The sequence below is a fragment of the Schistocerca americana genome, chromosome 10 (genome assembly GCF_021461395.2).
Source record: "Schistocerca americana isolate TAMUIC-IGC-003095 chromosome 10, iqSchAmer2.1, whole genome shotgun sequence".
NCBI lineage: Eukaryota > Metazoa > Arthropoda > Insecta > Orthoptera > Acrididae > Schistocerca > Schistocerca americana.
This window is the reverse complement of record NC_060128.1, coordinates 147,024,947-147,049,013: the sequence shown is the minus strand read 5'-3', so window position 1 is coordinate 147,049,013 and position 24,067 is coordinate 147,024,947. Positions and strand designations below refer to the sequence as shown.

General features: G+C 39.8%; 1 protein-coding gene across 1 annotated transcript in view; it reads right to left on the bottom strand.

The window, feature by feature from the left end:
- Window positions 1–354: 354 nt before the first annotated feature.
- LOC124552315 (ras-related protein Rab-27A) overlaps window positions 355–24,067 on the bottom strand; it is a 70,226-nt gene continuing 46,513 nt past the window's right edge. Inside the window, exons 5-6 of the mRNA XM_047126588.1 lie at window positions 12,488–12,600; window positions 355–574 (exon numbers count right to left, since the gene is read on the bottom strand). Of these exons, the coding sequence (XP_046982544.1) occupies window positions 355–574; window positions 12,488–12,600 (333 nt within the window). The remainder of the gene's footprint in view (window positions 575–12,487; window positions 12,601–24,067) is intronic.

The following is a 24,067-nucleotide window of genomic DNA, read 5'->3' as shown; positions in this document are numbered from 1 at the left end:
GTAGCCACAACCACAAGGTGGGGATAAACCAATAATACATTGCCAACTGAGATCACATTTACAGGCTGTGTTCATCCACAGTACACATTTCATTGCTGAGCTGTATGTGACTGGAATTGCATTAGAAAAACAGCAACTGAGGATACAGTGTACTACATCATTTAGAGCAGAAGGCCACTGGCTGGCACAACAAGTGAGGTGTGACAGTCTGCCATGTTTGCTGCCGGCCTCGTGATACTCTACGTGTTAAATGTTCTGAGAAAAAGGAATCCACAACTCGTCAAACATCCAAAAGTATACCGTTAATCGACTGGACAGAGAAAACGGAACCGTGCCACTCACCGAGGCCAGTGATCAGCAGGAGCAGCCCCCACCCCCACCGCCCCCAGAGGCCACGCCGGCTCCGCCCCCGGGGCCACTCGGGTCTCCTTCCTGGCGGGGGCGGCCCCTCCGGCCCGGCAGCATCGCGCGGTCCACAGCCGTCTCCATGCGGCGCATCACGCGTTCCACCAGCAGCTCGACCGCCCGCGCCACATTGTGGCCTGTCGCTGCACTAGTCTCCAGGTAGTCCAGCCTGTGGGCATGTGCGATTTGGATTGAACACCTGTGGCAGTGGGCCACTATGTACTATTTATTTATTTGCTGCACAAACTTCACAGTGCACTATCTAGATACTGTGATGGGCACTAGGTCAGTTAATTATGCAGCTAACAATCAAAATCACAATAATGAAATGATATACAATTTCTACATACACAGTTCCCATAGTTATAGTTCATTTCAAAATGTTGTAGAAAGAGAACAACTACTCGGAATGACGTCAGATTTGAACAGCATACTATTGATGCAGGGGGAAATGTCATGGAACAAAGAAAACATTTAACAAAATCTGACCAATAGATGGTACAGTAATCATCACAATACCAGCAGATGCGCAGCACGGGTTCCTCAGTTTGTGTCCGAGGTGCCACGAAGGTTCACGTGCTGCTGGTAAACCTCTTTTACAAGAATGGTGATTGTGCGCCAGTAGCCCTGCAGAAGTTTTGGATGCTCCAGAGTATGAAAAAAGGCACTGGCGCCATGTCCACAAAGTGTCTGGAGAAAATGATTATAGAATTTGAAAAGACAGGTCCTTCAAAAATGAAATGTGGCAGTGGAAGGGCAGGGGGCAGTTAAGCTGATGTCCATTGAAGCTGTGGCCATAGCACTGCACCAGGGGATGAGCAGTGTTCTGTAAATATGCAGTGCATGGAAAATGGTCCGAGCACTGGACATGCCTGCGGGCACGGTGCATAAAATTCTACGAGAAATCCGCCATTGTTATCCACTCAAAATCATCCATATTCGGGAGTTGCTTTCTACTGACCTGTCAGCAAGACCAATGTTGGCTCTGGAATATCTTGCTACCATGGCAGTGGCAGTGAATGGCCACGGACATTCTGTTGACATATGAAGCCCATTTCTATCTCTAAGGACATGTCAATACACAGAATTGCTGAATATGGGCATCAGAAAATCAGCACTCAGATCAACCAGTACCACTTCATTCCATAAAGGTTATTCTGTGGTGGGCTGATGGCACTGTTTATCACAGGGCCACATTTTTTTGAGGAGATGAGTCCTGCAGGTCCTGTTACCTGTACTATCACTTGGAAAAGGTTTGAGTGTCTTTTGCACACTAATGACATTCCAACCCTTCAACAATGCAGAAGTGTGGCTAGGATCATTTTTACGGAAGATGGATACTGTACAGCCAGCAAAACAGCTGCTGCAGAGGCATTTTGGAAATGCTACAATTATCAGTCATCATTTCCCTACAGCCTGGTTGTCCAGATCACCTGAAAGATCTTGTGTTCAGTTCTCCAATTATGAATACACCTGAATTGAACACAAGCATTGCGGAATGCATTCTGAATGTGACCCTCAAGGTCCTCCGATCTTTTGTAGAACATTGTTTCACAATTTCAACTGATGGCAGGAAACAGTAGACAGGATATTGAACAAATCTTGCACCAGTATCATGACAATTAGAAACTCATGTCATTTTGAAATTTCCTGGCAGATTAAAATGTATGCCAGTCCGAGACTCGAACTTGTGACCTTTCCTTTCACGGGCAAGTGCGCTACCAATTGAGCTACACAAGCATGACTCATGGCCCAGCCTCATAGCTTTAATTTCGACAGTACCTTGTCTCCTACCTTCCAAACTTCACAGAAGCTCTCCTGCAGACCTCACAGAACTAACACTAGCAATCACACTCTGCTGGAGAGTGAAAATTTTGTTCTGGGAACAACCCCTAGGCTGTGGCAAAGCCATGTCCCGCAATATCCTTTCTTTCAGGAGTGCTAGTTCTGCAAGGTCTACAGGAGAGCTTCTGTGAAGTCTGGAAGGTAGGAGACGAGGTACTGGTGGAATTAAAGCTGTGAGGGCAGGTCGTGAATTGTGCTTGGGTAGCTCAATAGGTAAAGCACTTGCCCCCAAAAGGCAAAGGTCCTGAGTTCGAGTCTCGGTCCGGTACGCAGTTTTAATTTTCCAGGAAGTTTCATATTAGTGCACACTCTGCTGAAGGGAGAAAATTTTATTTTGGGAACATCCCCCAGGCTGCGAATATGTTGGGTCTCCACAGTATCTTTTCTTCCAGAAGTGCTAGTTCTGCAAGGTCTGCAGGAGAGCTTCTGTGATGTTTGGAAGACGAGGTTCTGATGGAATTAAAGGTGGGGGTTGCCTCATGAGTTGTGCTTGGGTAGCTCAGATGGTAGAGCACTTGCCCATGAAAGACAAAGGTCCCGAGTTTGAGTCTCAGTCCAGCACACTGTTTTAATCTGTCAAAAATTTTCATATCAGTGCACACTCCACTGCTGAGTGAAAATTTCATTGTGGAAACATCCCAAAAGCTGTGGCTAAGCCATTTCTCTGCAATATCATTTCTTCCAAGAGTGCTACTTCTGCAAGGACTGCAGCAGAGCTTCTGTGAAGTTTGCAGGGTAGGAGATGTACTGGGAATGAAAGCTGTGAGGATAGGTCATGAGTCATGCTTGGGCAGTCCTGTTGGTAGAGCACATTCCCACGAAAGGCAAAGGTCTTGAGTTCAAGTCTGGTCTGGCACACAGTTTTAATCTGCCAATAAGTTTGATATCAGCACACACTATATTGCAGAGTGAAAATTTCATTCTGCCAAAGTCATTTTGGTTTTTGTGTAGCTTTTGGCACAAGACAATTAAAAGCCAATTTTTCCCATCCGATGTACTATGACCTTGCCATGGTGGATGTGTTTACCTAACTAACTGGGGACTCCTGCTGAACTCGTGGAGTCAGGCATATTGATCAATACGGGCGGTGTAGTGTACAACCCAAACCAAAGCCATCACATTGCAATTCATCTGTCTTTTGCAGCCAGCCACATTCACACTAAGATGCTTACAGCACCATCTATTGGTAAAATTTTCATTCCCTCCCCCACATACAAACAACATTCCCCAGCCACTGCCCCCCCCCCCCCCCCCCTCTATCAATAATACACTGTTCAAATTTGACATAATTCTGAACAGTCCTCCTCATTCTGCAGTATTTTGAAACTGGAAGTTTAATTTTGGACAGCCTGTAGCTTACAATTTGAGTATTCGATGTTATCTGGTAGTGCAATGATAACTGAATGAACCACAGGCCTGTTAGTGTTTTGTGCATCCTATTACTACTTAATGTAAAATATATTAACTGTGCAAAAGATTGTATGTATATAACTAAAAGAAAATAAGAGGGAAGAAAGAATAGAAAATGTAAGTCCGTTTTGCAGCACCTGGTACTTGTTGTCACAGAATTCACATCCAGTCCAAACTCCACAGTTAGTTGCCTGCATTGTAAAGTTACAACTCAATTTTGCATACGGAGTACCTCAGAGCTAATATTATTATAGTATAACAGAAATCTATAGTTATATATCTGAAAACAAAGATGATGTGACTTACCAAACGAAAGTGCTGGCAGGTCGAGAGACACACAAACAAACACAAACATACACACAAAATTCAAGCTTTCGCAACAAACGGTTGCTTCATTAGGAAAGAGGGAAGGAGAGGGAAAGCTTGAATTTTGTGTGTATGTTTGTGTTTGTTTGTGTGTCTCTCGACCTGCCAGCAGTTTCGTTTGGTAAGTCACATCATCTTTGTTTTTAGATATATTTTTCCCACATGGTATGTTTCCGTCTATTATATTCATATCAGAAATCTATAGTTACCTAGACCTACGTGTTTGACTTATGCATGGGATTCTAGAATTAAGCCCTAATCTGTCAGGAAGTTTCAGGTTTCTGTATGCTTCTCACACTTGAGAATAACCAGACTGTCTAAGGTTGAGCACATGACTGAGCTTCAGTGGTTGTTAGAAGTGTGTTTGGAGTGGAAGCTGTGTTTTGGTAGACAGGGCACCTCTGTAGAGAAAATATGGCACAGATGGAAGAACGATGCAACAGTTTTAGGGCCATGGGATTTTATTCCATAGCACACTGGTCTTTTACTTATTGTCTTGGTGAGATATTGGCTAATTTGTTTGAAATATTTCTGACATGAGATGACATTTTGTTCACTCATATTTGAAGGGACAAAGAGAGATTTGCAAATGCATACAGGTATGGTTCTGTCACTTCCAAATGAATGATGATACAATTTATGCATGTTCTAGCCAAGGAAAATACAATCAAGAAAGCTAATAAAGTATGAGAGGGACCCACTTGTGATTTATGTGAACTGCTCTTCCTTTTATCCCTCCTGAACATACCACTCTCTACTCCCTGAGGAAGGAACTACTAATTCCAAAAGTTAGGATTCTGTGTTTCTTTTACTTCTACCTGTGTCTACTGTGAGTACTACATATTTTGATGCTTGAAGATAAATACCATTCAACAATTCTGTCTCATAATTTAAATACATTCTTTTGGTCAAGTTGTAAAGTTCAGATGACAAACAGTTTCATTTTGTAAAAACATATATGTAATTTGAACACCTGACATAATCACATCAAAACTCAAAATGTAAAGGCCTTCTTCGGAAATAGATAACAGACACACATTCACACAAGCATGATCTCTATTTCCAAAGGAGACCTTTTAGCCAAAAGCTTAAATGTTTAGTAGTCTTTTCATTATCCTGTCTGTGACTCAACGCCACCTTTATGTGGTGAATAGCAATCTACCCTTTTCATAATATTGTTTTTAATAGTATCCTGTACTTTCAATCATTTAGTTTTGTTAAAGATCCAATTACACAATATTTACCTAAATGTAAGACAAGGTGTTTTTTCATAAATTCTTCATTCAAAAGCTACAGGGTCATATTACATTCACAGATTAAATTATTGCTGCTGAGTTCAACATTTTTACCTCCTGTAACAGATTAATGCAGAGATCTTCTTGCATTTACAGATGAGGCTTCAGCGATTGAGGCCACATACATGTTTATTGCCGGCCACTGTGGCCGAGCGGTTCTAGGCGCTTCAATCTGGAACCGTGCTGCTGCTACAGTCACAGGTTCGAATCCTGCCTCGGGCATGGATGTGTTTGATGTCCTTAGGTTAAGTTATGTTTAAGTAGTTCCAAGTCTAGGGGACTGATGACCTCAGATGTTAAGTCCCATATTTTGAAGAATTGGGAAGGGTTGTAGGGGGACCAGTGACACCAACTCAGCTGGGAACTAGGACAAACGTGGGGAAGGGAATAGTGAGCGGCTAGCAAATTTTATTGTGTAGACAATTAGGAGGAAGTACACTATGTTCATTGACTTTTTATAAAGCTCTACTGCGTTTAATCTGCATTTTGCCTCAAAACATTTGTAATCAGTATTGAATGACTTTAAAATTGAAAGAAAGACAATAATATACATTTCTGGAGGAGACTGTAAGATTCAAGATACGGGCCATTGGTGTACTTACGTGTATCGAGCAGCAATGCTGTCAATACTCGTTGTGAGGTATGATGGGCACAAAAGGGAAGAATGTGTCGCAGCTGGTTCTCCACAACCAATGAGAGAGCAGTGGGCAGACAATATGTTCAGAAGTGAGAGACAGAGGGATGTTGTTGCATTCTCACAGTGATGGGTTGGGGGGGGGGGGGGTTTATCAGAAATAACAATATATTTGGAAGAAATGGCCAAATACTTGTGACAATGAAAATTATAAATTTCATTGCAGCTCATATACAGAAATACATCACCTCTTTTCTTGCCTCCCACTTTTTAGATGAAACTATTCTCCCAGATAATGATACCAGTGATGATAAGCGAAACAGTGCTACTATAGATGACTGACAGATAACAAACAAAAAATGAAAATTAATGTAAACCATTTCTCTCTGTTTATTTTATTTCTCCTTGTACTACAAAATGTAGACAATCAACAAATAGCATAAGTTTGGACTGAAGACGAGTCACACTGTCGAAATATCATTCAAGAACGATGCCGATATCCAGCAGCATACCCGACACCTCAAGATGTCAAGAATTAAGCTGTTGCAATAAATTGTGGAACTTTCTGCAACATCAAATCAGTCCTCCAAAAGAGACAGCAATCTCGACAGGCTTACAAATCTCTGCAGAGAAACCAAACTACGACAAATATAAAATATCCACCAAAATTTTTTAAGATAAGCAACTGAAACTATAGCACACAAGGTAAAGAAAGTCAAATATTCTTGGGAAACAATCCAGGAGAAATGTTTATAAAAATCTGCTATAAAGGAAAGGACGTGCAAGATGGAAAGAACTCACAGAATAATTTAGAATACCTACAATACAAAATATTCACCTAGGAACCTCTTTTACTTTATTTTGTTTTTTGGTTTTTTTTTTTTTTTGTTTTTTTTTTTTTTGTTTTGTTTTAACCCTTAGCAGTGAAACCAGAATGCCCAAATGTCAGTAAAATCTTAGAACCAAACTCTAATAACTTACACACTTCCAGTTTTTCAAAAACCTGAAAAATTAGAAGGGCTTGAAAAATGAGAAGCATTTTAAAGGAAAACTATAAGGAAAATATTAGACTCAATATAAACATCAGATTTTTGAAATAAAGTAATAAATATGAAATTTATCAGAACATGTTGTTGTTGTTGTTGTTGTGGTCTTCAGTCCTGAGACTGGTTTGATGCAGCTCTCCATGCTACTCTATCCTGTGCAAGCTTCTTCATCTCCCAGTACCTACTGCAGCCTATATCCCTCTGAATCTGCTTAGTGTATTCATCTCTTGGTCTCCCTCTATGATTTTTACCCTCCACGCTGCCCTCCAGTACTAAATTGGTGACCCCTTGATGCCTCAGAACATGTCCTACCAACCGATCCCTTCTAATCAAGTTGTGTCACAAACTCCTCTTCTCCCAAATTCTATTCAATACCTCCTCATTAGTGATCTACCCTTCTAATCTTCAGCATTCAGCTGTAGCACCACATTTCGAAGGCTTCTATTCTATTGTTGTCTAAACTATTTATTGTCCATGTTTCACTTCCATACATGGCTACACTCCATACAAATACTTTCAGAAACGACTTCCTGACACTCAAATCTATACTCAATGTTAACAAATTTCTCTTCTTCAGAAACGCTTTCCTTGCCATTGCCAGTCTACATTTTATATCCTCTCTACTTCGACCATCATCAGTTATTTTGGTCCCCAAATAGCAAAACTCGTTCACTACTTTAAGTGTCTCATTTCCTAATCTAATTCCCTCAGCATCACCCGACTTAATTTGACTACATTCCATTATCCTCGTTTTGCTTTTGTTGATGTTTGTTTTATATTCTCCTTTCAAGACACTGTCATTCCATTCAACTGCTCTTCCAAGTCCTTTGCTGTCTCTGACAGAACTACAATGTCATAGGCGAACATTAGTTTTTATTTCTTCTCCATGGATTTTAATACCTAATCTGAACTTTTCCTTTGTTTCCTTTACTGCTTGCTCAATATACAGATTGAATAGCATCGGGGAGAGGCTACAACCCTGTCTCACTCCCTTCCCAACCACTGCTTCCCTTTCATGTCCCTCAACTCTTATCACTGCCATCTGCTTTCTGTACAAATTGTAAATAGCCTTTCGCTCCCTGTATTTTACCCCTGCCACCTTCAGAAATTGAAAGAGAGTATTCCAGTCAACACTGACAAAAGCTTTCTCTAAGTCTACAAATGCTAGATACATAGGTTTGCCTTTCCTTAATCTTTCTTCTAAGATAAGTTGTAGGGTCAGTATTGCCTCACGTGTTCCAACATTTCTACGGAATCCAAACTGATCTTCCCCAAGGTCGGCTTCTACCAGTTCTTCCATTCGTCTGTAAAGAATTCGTGTTAGTATTTTGCAGCAGTGACTTATTAAACTGATAGTTCAGTAATTTTCACATCTGTCAACACCTGCTTCCTTTGGGGTTGGAATTATCATATTCTTCTTGAGGTATGAGGGAATTTTGCCCGTCTCATACATCTTGCTCACCAGATGGTAGAGTTTTCTCAGTGTTGGCTCTCCAAGGCCGTCAGTAGTTCTAATGGAATGTTGTCTACTCCTGGGGCCTTGTTTCGAATTAGGTCTTTCAGTGCTCTGTCAAACTCTTCACGCAGTATCATATTTCCCATTTCATCTTAATCTACCTCCTCTTCCATTTCCCTAATATTGTCCTCACGAACTTCGCCCTGTATAGACCCTCTATATACTCCTTCCACCTTTCTGCTTTCCCTTCTTTTTTTAGAACTGGGTTTCCATCTGAGCTCTTGATATTCATGCAAGTGGTTCTCTTTTCTCCAAAGGTCTCTTTAATTTTCCTGTAGGCAGTCTATATTACCCCTCGTGAGATAAGCCTCTACATCCTTACATTTGTCCTCTAGCCATCCCTGCTTAGCCATTTTTCACTTCCTGTCGATCTCATTTTTGAGACGTTTGTATTCCTTTTTGCCTGCTTCACTTACTGCATTTTTGTCCTTTCTCCTTTCATCAATTAAATTCAGTATCTCTTCTGTTAACCAAGGTTTTCTACTAGCCCTCGTCTTTTTACCTACTTGATCCTCTGCTGCCTTCACTACTTCATCCCTCAGAGTTACCCATTCTTCTTCTACTGTATTTCTTTCCCCCATTCCTGTCAGAACATAGAAAAAATAAAAATTGGCCAGGTGCAAGTAGGACTCTCACACCAAGGGTACTGTAAAATCTTAACTAAGTATATATACAGTTCACACATTCTAGAAACTGGTAAGTCAACAGTTTTTGTCTCTTACTGACACTATTCTAGCAAAATATCGATCCCAAGGATTCCAATACTTTCGAGAATGTTTTAATTTATTGGATAAAAAATGACCAACTGATACTTTTCTTGTGTAGTATAATTACAAATTAACAATTTTTCCATTTTTTCCTTTACTTATACTGTGAAATGTTCCTTCTTGTCAAATTTCAAGATTCTATGTCAAGGGGAAGTGGCCTATAAAGTTTTAATGAATAAGTTTGTGAGTAACAAAACATATGACATAAATAGACTTATCTTTACACTGCACTGACTTAGAAGCCTCAATTTTTTACTGCACCAAGAGACCATAGCCCTTAATATGTGACAAATTTCAACTTGATGCATCTACCCATTCCTGAGAAAAATGGTTTAGAAAGTCAAGTAGACAGACAGGTGGAAACAGAGTGATCCTATATGGTTCAAATGTCTCTTAGCACCATGGAACTTAACTTCTGAGGTCATCAGTCGTCTAGAACTTAGAACTAATTAAACCTAACTAACCTAAGGACATCACACGCAGCCATGCACGAGGCAGGATTTAAACCTGAGACTGTAGCGGTCGCTCGGTTCCAGACTGTAGCGCCTAGAACCGCACGGCCACTCTGGCTGGCTGATCCTATACGGATTTCGTTTGTAATGACTGAGGTATGGAATCCTAGAAATACCAGAAACTATGAGGATGATGAGATTTCTACTATTATTACCAAATGGATGATAAACAAGTAACTAAACTGATCCTCACATATCTTTAAGGAAAAAAGTCAAAAATCACTTGGATTCAATAGAGACTTGTAAAGACACAACATTAAAGGAGAAGAAGTGATGCAAAGAGAAAATTTTTAAAAACTGAAGTTCTTCAAGGCAGAAAGAAAAGAAACATAATGAAACAATGAAGGAATACTGGAAGACAAGGAAGGAGCTACAAAAGATAAAGAATTCAAATTGGAATGGCCCTAAACAACAGAAAGAGAGACTGGAAGTGTGAACATAATTACTTCTTGGTTGATGTCTTTCTTACTGTCAATAATGCCTTGATGCCACAATTGCTGCCTCATTAAGGTATACGGTTACAAAAACTTGTTAATAAATAATTCACAAAGTAATAACTATCATTTTTTCCTGTGCTCCATGAAACACACCTTGAAACAATGAGCTGTAAATAAGTGCTCAACCCTCCATTGATCTTTCACCATGATGGTTCTCATGCCCAGTTTTGACCTTACTTTCATCTTCGCTCACCTTGTTGTATTTTCTTGCAGCTGTACACTTGCCACTAAGTTTTACAAATTATACTGTGTGGGCTTCTTCACCGCCTGCAGAGTGTCGAGGGCTGTAAGAGAGCTCACAACTGCATCAACTGACTACGAAATGATGAAAGTGCTTTCAAAAGCACTCTTCTGTATTTATTGCTCTAGTAAAACCATTACACAGTTGGGTGATCAGATCTCACAATAACTTGAGCATCATATACTGAGTGAATCTTATGACATCACCTCCAAGATTATATTAGTTCAAGTTATATTCCAGCTATGATCAAAAAGCAACGGCAATTTTTGTTTTCCTTAAAGAATCATTTGTTCATCAACATCAACTTTGTCACCTTAAAAGTCTTCCCCCTCAAATATAACACACTTGCACCAGCACTTTTTCCAATCTTGGAAGCACTCCTGGAGCATATTTTTCATTATGGTGTTCAGTTCCTTCAGCAATTCTGATTTACCTCACCAATGGTGGCAAAACGGAACCCTTTCATGATTCTCTTCAGCCTCTGAAATAGAAAGATGCTGCAGGGGTCATGTCCTGCAAGTTTCATGGCTGGGGCAACATAAAAGTTGTTGTTGTTGTTGTTGTTGTTCCCCCTCCAAAAAGTCATGAACAAGCATTGAGGTCTAAGTGGAGCATTACCATGATACAATTTCCATGAATGGTTTTGCCACAATTTTGGTCATTTTCTTTGGATTATTTCACACAAATGATCCCATTGTAATTGAAGAAAGAGTCAGAGGAACCTTCACACATGATTGAACTTGTTTTCAGTCTTGGCTCTTCAGGCTTTTCCACTGGGATGAATTTGACTTGGTTTCGACGTCCTACCCATATACACATATTTTGTCACCTATAACAACATTTTTTAGAGTTCTGGATCCTTGTCGACTTCATTCAGCAATTCCTGAGCAATGTCTACACAATATCGCTTATGGTTGTAATTCAACAATTTCGGAACAAATTTTGCTGCAACATGTTTCATGCTCAAAACATCTGAAAAAATTGCTTGGCACGAACCAAAGGATTTGCCGACATCATCAGCAACCTCTCTGATGTTGATCTGGAGATTTTCCAGGACCATTTTCTTTACTTCTTCCACACTACTGTCTGTAACTGATGTGCTAGGGTCGTTATCTTTATCATATTCTTGACCCTCTTTGAGATGTTTATACCATTCAAACTATTGTCTTACTCATAACAGGTTTGGCAAAAAGCACAGTCAACATTTTGAATGCTGTGCTGCACTTTATTCCGTTTTTAAAGCAAAATTTAATGCAATTCTTAGATCCACCTTTTTCGAAAGTAAACATTTGCTGAGCAGTAAAAAATATGTATAACTGTTTTGACTGTCAACAGTAAATTAAATATTCAAAACAGCCGAAAATGCAAATGTACGTCAGGAACATGTGTACCAACAAGGTAAACATTTCTTTTTTTTTTTAATTCCTGTAACTTTTTGATCACATCTCATTTCAGACTTAAAACATTTTCAATTGTTTTCTGGGGCATTTATATTTTAGGCAGCTCCTATTTCTCTCTGCTATCCAAAACACTACCAACCCATAACGCCAAAAGTGTAAGTGACCCTTCACAACAGGCAGAGAAGGTCAATTGCCGTTGCGCTTTCCTGATGCCCTGTGTCCACATTTCGTTCACCATCTGTGCACATATCAACACTAAGCGCACACAGCTGCATGTTTGCTATCTACTTACTAAATTACTTTTCCTATGGTCACAATCATCTTTTGCACCCTAGGAGGATAATAGTGGAACATGTTATTCCAGAGAATCTCACATTACTCTACAACCTCAATATATCTGCTTCTGTGCATCAACGGAGTTAACTAATAAACAGAAAATTAATAAGCAGGAGAAGGGAGTGGAAACAAGGAACTGGTTGTAACCACAGAAGATGTACTGATGACAGGATGTTCTGTAATATTAAATCTACAGGATTTGGTGTAGGTTTCTCACCCATATCTTTCAGCCATTTCTTTCGCCTTCTGTTCTGATATCACTCTCCTGTCTTCCATGTCGCACTTGTTCCCACACAACACAACATCAGGGTCCTCGCAGTAGGCATGTGTCTGAAAATCCGCACAATAAAACTGCTGGTACCAAAGCACAAAACCAAAATGCGCAAGCTTTATTGTGATAATATTATGCTTATATTATAGTTCTGCTGGTAGGTAGTACTCTAGCAACATACTTTTTTAAGGCCCTCAGAAGATTTAATGTGAAAAGATACTGAAAAATTAAAGAAGATTTCACGCATTAATATCCTGTAAAAATTAAGGAATAGCTTGTTTGCAAATATTATAGATCTGCCCTGGTACAACATGCAGCATCCACCGCTCAGTGCCACAACCGTGCTGTTAGCGGCTATCTTTATTCCTTGCATTATTACTATAATTATTATTTCTTAGTTATAATGGTGACAAGGTATTCAAGACAGCTCACATGATTAAAATATTTCTCAACTTCCACCATCTCCACACATTACGTGAAAGAAGTGATCGGTTGCAAAATCTGAACAGGTATTCAACTATGTACACTTTCTGGCCTTATTTACCTTTAGTTGAGCAAATGATGTGAACTTCTAACATATATGATGATTGCACAAATGAAAATACAATGAATAATGAAAAGATAAGATTGTTACTTACCACAAAGAAGACACTAAGTTGCTTACAGGGACAATTAAAAGACACCTACAAAGAGCTTTCAGCCACATCCTTCATCAGCAAAAGAGAAACAGAGAAACACACATCATTCATACACACAAGCAAGCATACCTCCTGCACACATGACCACCAGCTCAAGCCAGAATGGCATTCTGCTCTGAGCCGCCAGAGATGGCGGTCATGTGTACATGAGGTGTGCTTGCTTGTGTGTATGAATGGTGTGTGTTTTTCTGTTTCTCTTTAGCCAATGGAAGCTGTGGCCGAAAGCTCTACGTAGGTGTCTTTTATTGTCCCTGTAAGCAATGTAAAGTGTCTTCTTTATGGTAAGTAGCAACCTATTTTTTTCCTAGATTGTTCATATTCTTACCTGGAGTTTCCGTTGTTACAGTTAAGCACGTTCAGTCAAACTATTGCATTAGGAGTTAGCTGGTTGATCTCTGGAGGTACCCTAGAAGAGGAGGTGCGCAGTCCCTCGTAACTATGCTGTGTGCATATGCTAGAACTCCCTCCCAGTGATATGGTTTATAAAGTTTTCTCAATGCAAATGACGATAGAATATTTTAGGATTTGTGTCAGAGTTATTGATCCCATTCTGTGGACAGTACTTTAATGACTGACATGGCTGTCTTCTTCAGATGTACCCAGCAGTGACCTTGCATGTATTCACTGCCTAACTCCGATGAGACCATGAAGTGTTGCCAGTGTGGGCAAAACTTAGCTCTCATTCCACAACGCACCTCTGATGCACATTTGTTTTCCTGTGCTCGTGCTGTTATACCTCCAAAAGCACATCTTGTAGTGGTTTTTGGTGCTGATAGATGATATGGCTGCTGAGGATTTGATGAAGTGAGTACTACAACCCAAGCCCTGCTTAAATCGCTGTCCCGTTTTGGATGGCTTTGTAATTTCCTTAATCATTGTTATTGTTGTCTTAAACCTTAAGCCTGATTTGATGAAGCTACCAATGCTAGTCCATCTTATGCGAGCCTCTTCATCTATGCATAACTATTGCAGCCTACATAAATTTGAACCTGCTTACTGTATTCAAACACTGGTCACCCTCTAAAATTTTTAACCTCACACTTTCTAGGCTAGCAACTTTATGATTCTTGACACCACAAGAAATTGCCTACCAAGTGACCTTTGCTTTTAAACTAGATGTGCCATAAAACACTTTTCTGCCCAATTTGATTCAGTATCTGCTGGTGTGCTGCACCATCTGCCCATATAATCTTCACATATTTCAAACGCTTCAACAACTTTCCTGTTCGAACTGTTTATCGTCCACGTTCCAGTTTGGAACTAGGTTACTCTCCAGACATACACAGAAATGAAAAAAAAAATTATATTTGATGTTAACAAATTTCTCTTTTTACAAAACATTTTTCTTGCTATTGCCAGTCTGCTTCTTATATCCTCTCTAGTTTGACCACCTCCAATTATTTTGCTACAGAAATACCAAAACTCATCTACTGCTTTCAGTGCCTCATCTTGTCAATGTCGCCTGATTTAATTGACTACATCCATTACCCTTGTTTTGAGGCACCATCCACACCATTCAACTGCTCTCCCAAGTCAACTGCTGTGTCTGACGGAATTACAATGCTGTCAGCAAACGTCAAAATATTTATGTCTTCTGATTTGATTAATTACATTACTGGCCACTAAAATTGCTACACCACGAAGAAGTCGTGCTACAGACGCGAAATTTAACTGACAGGAAGAAGATGCTGTGAGATGCAAATGATTAGCTTTTCAGAACATTCACACAATGTTGGCACCAGTGGCGACACCTACAACCTGTTGACATGAGGAAAGTTTCCAACCGATTTCTCATACACAAACAGCAGTTGGCCAGCGATGCCTTGTGAAACGTTGTTGTGATCCCTCGTGTAATGAGGAGAAATGCGTACCATCACGTTTCCGACTTTGATAAAGGTCAGATTGCGGTTTATCGTATCGTGACATTGCTGCTCGCGTTTTTCAAGATCCAATGACTGTTAGCAGAATATGGAATCGGTGGGTTCAGGAGGGTAATACGGAAAGCCGTGCTGGATCCCAACGGCCTCGTATCACTAGCAGTCGAGATGACAGGCATCTTATCCGCACGGCTGTAACGGATTGTGCAGCCACGTCTCGATCCCTGAGTCAACAGATGGGTACGTTTGCAAGACAACAACCATCTGCACAAACAGTTCGACAACGTTTGCAGCAGCATGGACTATCAGCTCGGAGACCGTGGCTGCGGTTACCCTTGACACTGCATCACAGACAAGAGCGCCTGCGATGGTGTACTCAAAGACGAACCTGGGTGCACGAATGGCAAAACCTGATTTTTTCGGATGAATCCAGTTCTGTCATAAATAACTTTTCTGCCACCAGTCACATTTTTCTTTAATTTATATTTTACATGAAGCATTTGGGAAATGATTCTAATTTTCAACTGTGTTTTTCTATGTGTACTACACCATTTTTTGTAATGTTTTTCCATGTGTGACTACCTGCTTTGCTATACTGACTTCACTGCAATTTTGATGTACAGGGAGAAGAAAAATGCCAACTTGGCAGTCAGCTAACGATTCCTCATCCCAATTCGACACAAAAGTGAATCTAGCAAACCCTAGTCCCACTAATAGGTTTAATAGAAATGCAGTTTCAAAACAGAGACTCTGGTAACTCTATACTGTGTGCAGCATGGCCAAGAACAGGTAGCAACAACTCTGCACTGTACTGGAGCCGTACCATTACCTCAGCAAGACGAGGCAATGCCTTGGGGGACTGATATGCAGGCTCGGCAATTTTCGAGTCGCATTCAAGCCAAACACTATTTTCAGTTACAGCATCAAACTGTATCCAACTTCCACTTCCAAAATGCAGTACCTTGTGTATTTCTTTCTGTTACTGTTACCTTTATTTAAACATTTAAGACATAAATTAACTTCTTACAGATGTAAACAACCACTTTGTTTTGTTCACGACATAAACAAAGCTAATAGAGAATAATAGTGGATACAGCAACATTGTCTGTATCCAATGACATGCAAAAAACATAACAGGTAGGCTACAATAGACTGTACTTTATCCTATGTGCAGTAATTCCATTCTGTACTTTTGACATCCAGGCTTATCTTCACAGAGTCTGTACGTACAAAGATATGAGCAATGTTCACTTTAGAGAAGATGTTCAAAACGACCACCTTGCATTTGCAAACACTTCGCTCACTGGATCATACTTTGCTGAACATCTGCATCCACCACTGCTGAAGCAGCCTGCACGCGAGCTATTAGGTCGTGTACATCTGTGAGTGAAGTACTTTAAACTTGTTCCTTTAAATGTGCCCACAAATAAAAATCTACTGGATTAGGATCTGGGAAATGTGGAAACCAGAACACTGGACCATAATGACCATCCCTTTTCCCCGGGAATACTTCACTAAAAAAGTTACAAACATTCATTCCAAAGTGTGGAGGTGTGCCATTATACTGAAACCATAGCAGTCATGGAACACAAGGTGGAACACTTTCTAATGTGTCAGGCAAAGTATTGCAAAGAAACATTCGGTGCAGTGGCACTTTCAACTTGTCTGGTAATAGGTAAGGTCCCAAAAGGTCTCCTTGCATGACTCCAGCCCAGAGGTTTATGCCATAGCATACCTGAAAGTCACATTCACAGATGACACGCAGGGTTGTGCTCTGAGCAAAATTGTCTGTTGTGGAAGTTGAAACTAACTTCACAAGTGAAGTTGTCATATTATTTCTAAAATGTTCATTATCTTCCACTTGGTGCAAAAGCCATTCACAAAACTGTACTCATCAAATGTGGTATTCTGGCCACTGGTGTTGGGCAGTTTTTAATTGAGCAACATTTAAACAGCCCGCCTTTGAGATATTTGGAACTGCTTCGCAACATCATGGGTACTTCACCGAGGAGACTAGTGAATGGTTTCATGAATCACACTGTCTGTCTGTGGAGTATGTTTAGTCGTTGGACAACGTCTGTCCATCACTGAAAATCAAACAATGGCAAATTCAGGATGGCCTGTAACAATATTATGAAAACAATAGTTGCTACTCACCACATATCAGAGATGTTGAATTGTGGATAGCTTCAACCAACAAGACTTTCACTTTCTTACAGTCTTTTTGTTGTGCCTGTCTGCGACTCAGCATCTCCGCTATGTGGTGGGTAGCAACCCTTTTTATAATATTGTTACACTCTGTCCATTACTTGTGAACAAAGATTACTGGTTTCCCGAAGGTGTTGCTCCAGTCAGATGCATCCAGTACCAAAAGCATATTCATTGCTTGCTTATTCCATCAGGCAACCACCCCACATCAGCTTGACAGGACCACCTATGGTTGTGCACTGCATGGTTAGTACACACATGCATGCAATTTAATGGATCCCATTTTCATGTGATAGGCTATTGTCATGTGACAAAATGATGTCCTGCTTGTAAATGACAAAAACTAAGGAATGGACATCAAAAAGTATAGAAAATTAACATGATGAGCATTCGAATCATAGCTCCATGGTGGATCTGATCTACCAGCAGTCTATTCAGCAAGTTATGACAGCTCGTATGGTAATGCGGGGTGATACACATTCCTCTGTACATTCCAATGTGCTGCATGATGTGACAGTGTTGCCAGCTTCTCGTTTCATACATGTCTTTTCAAAATGTACCTGATATGATTTTCATAGATAAACTTTTGTCTCGAATCTGGATGAGGAATCACGTGCCAACCTCCAAATGTGGCATTTTTTCTTCATATTGTACGGCAGTAAAGCCAACAAAACAAAGCAGAACCTCGCGTATCAATAACATTATGAAAAAATGGCACAGTACACAGAGAAAAATGTACTTGAAAATGGGAATCATTTCCCAAAATGCAATGAGTAAAATAAAAGCAAAAGAAAATCATGACTGGTAGCAGAAAAGTTATTTATAAAAATAACTCATTTATTTCTTCTCCCAGAATTTTAATTCCTTCAGCAAATTTTACTAACCTGTCTCACTCCCTTCTCAACCACTGCTCCCTTTTCATTATCCTTACAAATCCAGTTAGCCTTTTATGCAAGTTGTTCATTGATTTTTGCTGCATTACTGCTATCTTTTTAACTCATTTGGCATTCTTTTTTACAACCATTGTCACTAATTGTAATTCTGCCAGAGAAGGCATGGGCCATAGGCGTAAATGGCCTGAGTATGTGCAATAAACGATAAAATGATGATGATGATGGCAGAAGATTTGGAATATTGTCTGAACGGAATGAACAGTATCTTGAAGAGAGGTTACAAGATGAATACCAACAAAAGCAAAACAAGGATGATGGAATGTAGTCCAATTAAATCAGGAATTGCTGAAAGAATTATGTTATAAACAGAGGTGCTAAAAGAAGCAGAGGTGTTTTGCTATTTGTGCCGTAAAATAAGTGATTATGGGTGAAATGGAGAGGATATAGGATGCAGACCGGCAACAGCAACAAATGCTTTCTTGTTAACATTGATTACAAACGTATGTCTTACGAAGTAGTTTCCAAAGTTACTTACCTGTAGTATAGCTTTGTTCAGGACTGAAATACGGATAATAAACAGTTCAGACACGAAAATAACAGTAGCTTTTAACATGTGATGCTGCAGAAGAATGTTGAAGATTATGTAACTAATCACGAGTTACAGTATCAAACTGAGGAGAAAAGAAATTTTGTGGCACAACCTAACCAAAGGAAGGGATCAGCTGATGGTACACAACATTATAATGTAATATCAATAGACTGATGTTAATGATGTGCATTTCAAACTGGATGTTCTTCACACTACAGTCATTGTTGTTGTTAAGTGTGACATTGAGAGAAAGTTGACGAAGTACTGTTCTGCACTGATAATAGTGAAAGGGAACTGAAGACTGAGTATTCTATGCCAACCTACAAAACCATATTTCTTCAAATATGGATCCAAATTTATATTTTTTACACAATTAAAAACAAAATGGAAAGAAACACCTCTGCTTTTGTACAAGTGACAGATTTACAGTTATGTGGCACACTTTCACTCGCACATTACACTGTGTTGCACTCACAACTGTGCAATGGGAAATGAACCTTGCCCCTGGGAATCTGCCGACAGCAACAGAGATACCTGAGGTTGGTGAGTGTGCCAGAGGTAGCCGTGGATCAGCAACAAACATTACAACAGTTCAGTGCCCTCCTACACTTTTCCTTAAGTGACTCCACAATAGATTTTTCTGAAACAGAACCTGAAAGTGATCTGTTACAAAATGATGCAGAACATTTCTTTCCATCAACAAACATTTCAACTCTCCCTAGAGTCTCTTACATTTTCTCGAGTCTTTCCAGATTCCCTGAAATTTCTCAGTTTAGTAAATTCAATATTCCCAAGGACTTCCTACTTTCCTGGTTTTATACACATATCACCATCCTATAACAACACCACTAATAGTGCACATATGTAAGTTCTGTGGAATCTCTCTAACAATCTTTGCTCCCATTTGTGAGCTCCTAGAACTGCAACAGTCACAAGTCACTCAGTTACCTCCAATGCCACACTGACAAAAAACTGATCTGTTTTGTTGAAACACTGTTGCAACTCATTTACTTCCTTCAGCTTAGCTCAACATCACACAAAACATATTCAGACAGGTATGTGGAAATCTCTGACCTTACAGAATAGTTTTACTGAGTTCATTCCACTGTTTTCTCTGTTTACTTGTTTCTGGAACACATAAAATAAATAACTTTTCAGCATTAGTAGCAACTTTCAAATGCTGTTACACAGATGTTGACAGACTATAAAAAGAGTAATACAGACCAAAATTGTCAGAAACAGCAAATGCTGTAATCACAACCTGGCGTACGTGTTGCATATAACAAGCAATAAATAAATAAGGCTATCAGAAACTTATGTCTGTAATGATACTTTCTTTTAATTTAGCCTTGGTAGAAACAATGAATTAGGAAATTACATGCCGAGAAAAATGTGGAAAATTCAGGTTCTATCAACATGCTATATTTTAAAGATATACAATTACTGCATTCAAATTAAATATTGCACACTTGCACTATCTTAATCAAAAATTTGCTTCCACTCTCCTGTAAGAGGAAGACCGTAAAGAACCATAATTCCTTTCCTGCCCGAAACAATGTTCACGGAAACAAGTCTCAGACCGCGCTCACATTTCTGCACAGATGACAGTTGGTTGACAATGACGGTCGATCAACTGACTCAGACTAGTGTTAAGGAGAGGCATCTCAAAGGTGAAACTGACAGTACTGTGACTTGGTCCACAGGAAAGGAAATCTGGTTACCTTTTGGTTTCCCTCCCATATGTTAATCTTAATGTATAAGCAGTAAAATATTACATACAGCCAATTGCACACTATATATCGACCTCTCCTTGAACTCATGCAACATTCAGCCCATAAACAGAAGCATTTAGATTTCATGCATTTTCCCTTTCAGAGCAGTGACAGAATAAAAAGCATCACATGCATGAGAATGTGTGTGGACACTCAATGGGTGTAAACATCATCATTAATATGTACAACAAAAGAACATAATAATATAATCTATTTGTTTGCAAGCCCATCTCTCTCAGCAGCTGTCATAATCAATTATTATTTATTTTTCCATCTTAGACTTACTATAATTAAAGAGTACTTCTCAGCTGATGCTTTTATTTATAAAGCACCTTCTGTGATCATTCTAGAAATAAGGACACCAAATGTACAACGTACAGGGTATCCCACCTAAACCTCCCTGATTTCAAGGACCCAGGAGAGAAAAACCACAGCAGAAACGACAATGAAAAATGCACCACATTGTAGGGCAACTCAAAGAATTTATATTCCTGTGTCAGAAGTGCCAAGTATCATCGCCAGAGTGCAGCATGGTCACAGGGAGTGAAAATGGCGACTCCATAGCAACGCACACAAGCAGTAGTGTGGTTTGCAGAAACAAAATCGCCGATTATTGTGCAAAGAAATTATCGTCATGTGTATGAATGTGATCCACCTGATGTGAAAACAATTAAGGAATGGTATAGGAAGTTTCTGGCAACAGGATATGTTCTGAAACATTCTGACAGTGCACGTTATGGAGTTTCAGAATAGACAGTGGAGGACATCAGACGAACGCTTCTCAGAAGCCCATGTAAGTCAATTTGTGAAGCATCTAGGGAACTTGATGTACTTCAATCAACATTGCATCGTGTAGTTCACCAGCATCTTCATACGTGTGCTTACAAAGTGAAAATTCTGCAACATCTGATGCCAAATGACAAGCCACGCCGACAACAATTTGCTGCGGATATGCTGCAGCGTATTGATATGGATGCCAGCTTCCTCGAAAGATGCTTATTCCCAGATGAGGCAACCTTTCATCTATCGGGAGTGGTTAATAGGCATAATGTTTGGATTTGGGGTTCACAAAATCCGCACATTGTCATTGAACATGTTCGTGATAGCCCTAAACTAAACATCTGGTGCGGGCTAATGCACAACAGGATTGTTGGACTGTTCTTCTTTGCGGAACAAACAGTGAATGGGTCAGTCTATCTGGACATGTTGGAGCAGTTTGTGTACCCTCAGATACAAGACTTGAAACCCAACATCATTTTTCAACAAGATAGAGCTCTGCCGCATTCGTCAACGGCTGTTCGCAAGTTCCTAGGTAGGAAAATTTCCCAATCATTGGATCGGACACGGAGGACCCATTGCCTGGCCACCACTTTCACCCAACATTATGCCGCACGATTTATTTATGTGGGAATTTGTGATGGGCCGCGTTTATGCGAGCAAAGTGGACGATATTCCTACATTGCAACATTGTATCACTGGTGCAATTGCAACAATAACAGAGGAAATGTTACAAAGAACTTGGCAAGAAATTGAATATAGACTTGATATTCTTCATGCTACAAATAGTTCACATGTAGAGGTGTACTGATGATAAATAAATAAATTCTTTGAGATGCTCTACAATGTGGTGCATTTTTCATTGTCACATCTACTATGGTTTTTTTCCTGGGTCTTTGAAATCAGGGAGGTTTGAGTGAGAGACCCTGTATTAAGTACCCACACTTCCAGAACTACCGCAGAAGATGCTTCCTAAATAAAAATGAAACACATCTGGTGAAAAACACTATTTAACTGTAGTAATCATAAGACAGAGCAACCAATAATAATTGACAACGATAGAAAAATTTTTCTTCTGGCGACACCTACACAACATATTTTGGTAAAAGAAAGATGTATACTCAACTGCTTACCTGAAACGAATTATAACCAATGTGCAGGTAATGGAAGTTGCTTAAATCAGCCATCTGAACGTGCAGAGCTGCATGCAGAAACCAAGTAGTGTGGAAAAGGCTTGACATAACAACATTCATCAAAACATAGAACAGGGTAGGTGGGAAGCATCACACAAAGTAGAGCACAGCTTGTAGAGGTGACCTGTGGCAAAAAAGAAAAGATAGCAATATGTCTAATTGAGATATATAAATGCAAAAAGTCAGCGTGAGGCTCACAAACAAAGTAGGAAACAATTTACTACTTCTCACTCTCTCTTTTTTTTAATTTTCTACACTTTCATGTTACTTCTGCAAACACAGTGACCATCTTCAAAATTGCTTTTACCACTAACAGCTACAAATATACTCCACAGGTCACTGTACAGCAAATAGTGGGGAATAATTTGGACTATTTAGTAACCCCACTTCCTACTCCTACAGCAAATTGTGTTATATCAATGAAAATAATCAATTTTTGAAAATATAATTGGATAGACAAAAAAATTTACTCATAAAGCAGTGGCAGGAGAAAACACGTATAAAATTTAATAAACTGTGCAAGCTTAAGAGCCAGTGGCTCCTCCTCCTGGCAGAAGAGTTGGAGGGGAAGGAAGAGAGGCGAAGAAAAAGGACTGGTGAGTTTAGGAAATGAGGACAGTTTGGAAAAGTTGTCCACGACCCTGGGTCAGGTGAAATTAACTGGACAGGATGGGAATGATCAGATTGATTGTTGGGGACTGCACCAGATGGGATTTGAAAACCAGAGAGGTTAAAGGCAGAAGACGGGTGTCAAATTTAGATACATTGATAACATCCTTACCATATGGACTCATGGTAAAACTGGCCTGTTAAAATTCTTGGAATCTCTAAATACACTCTCCCAATTAAATTTCACATGGTTCTGTTCCATATCCCATGCCACTTTCATTGATGTTGACCTCATCCTCACTGAGTGTCACCAACACATTTCTGTTTACAGTAAACCTACTAACAAACAACAGTATTTCATTTTGACAGTTGCCATCCTTTCCATATCAAACATTCCCTCCCACACACCCTTGGCATTTGAGGCAAACATATTTGTTCAGATGAAGACTTTGCACACAGTACACTGCCATCCTACTTCAGCCTTCACAGGACATAATTACCCCACCATCCAAGTTCAAAGGCAAACTTCCCAGGCCACCACATCCAATCCTGGTACGGCTAATCCCTCCAAGCAACCCAGGAGTACACTACTTTTCACTCAGTATTATCCTGGTCTTGAATGTATTAATCAGTTACTTTTACAAGGCTGTGTCTTCCTAAAATCATGCCTTGAAATGAGGTTCATCCTGTCTGACATTTTGCCCAGCACACCTACAATAAGACTTTCATCACCCTACCAATCTCCACAATATCCTTATCAGACCCTATGCTCTTTCTGCACTCATTTCCATGCCTTACGGCTCATACCTCTGTGACCGCCCCTGCTATAAGACTTACCCTTTGCACCCTCTTACCACCACCTATACCAGCCCTTTAACTGGCAAAACATATCCCATTAAATGGAGGGCCA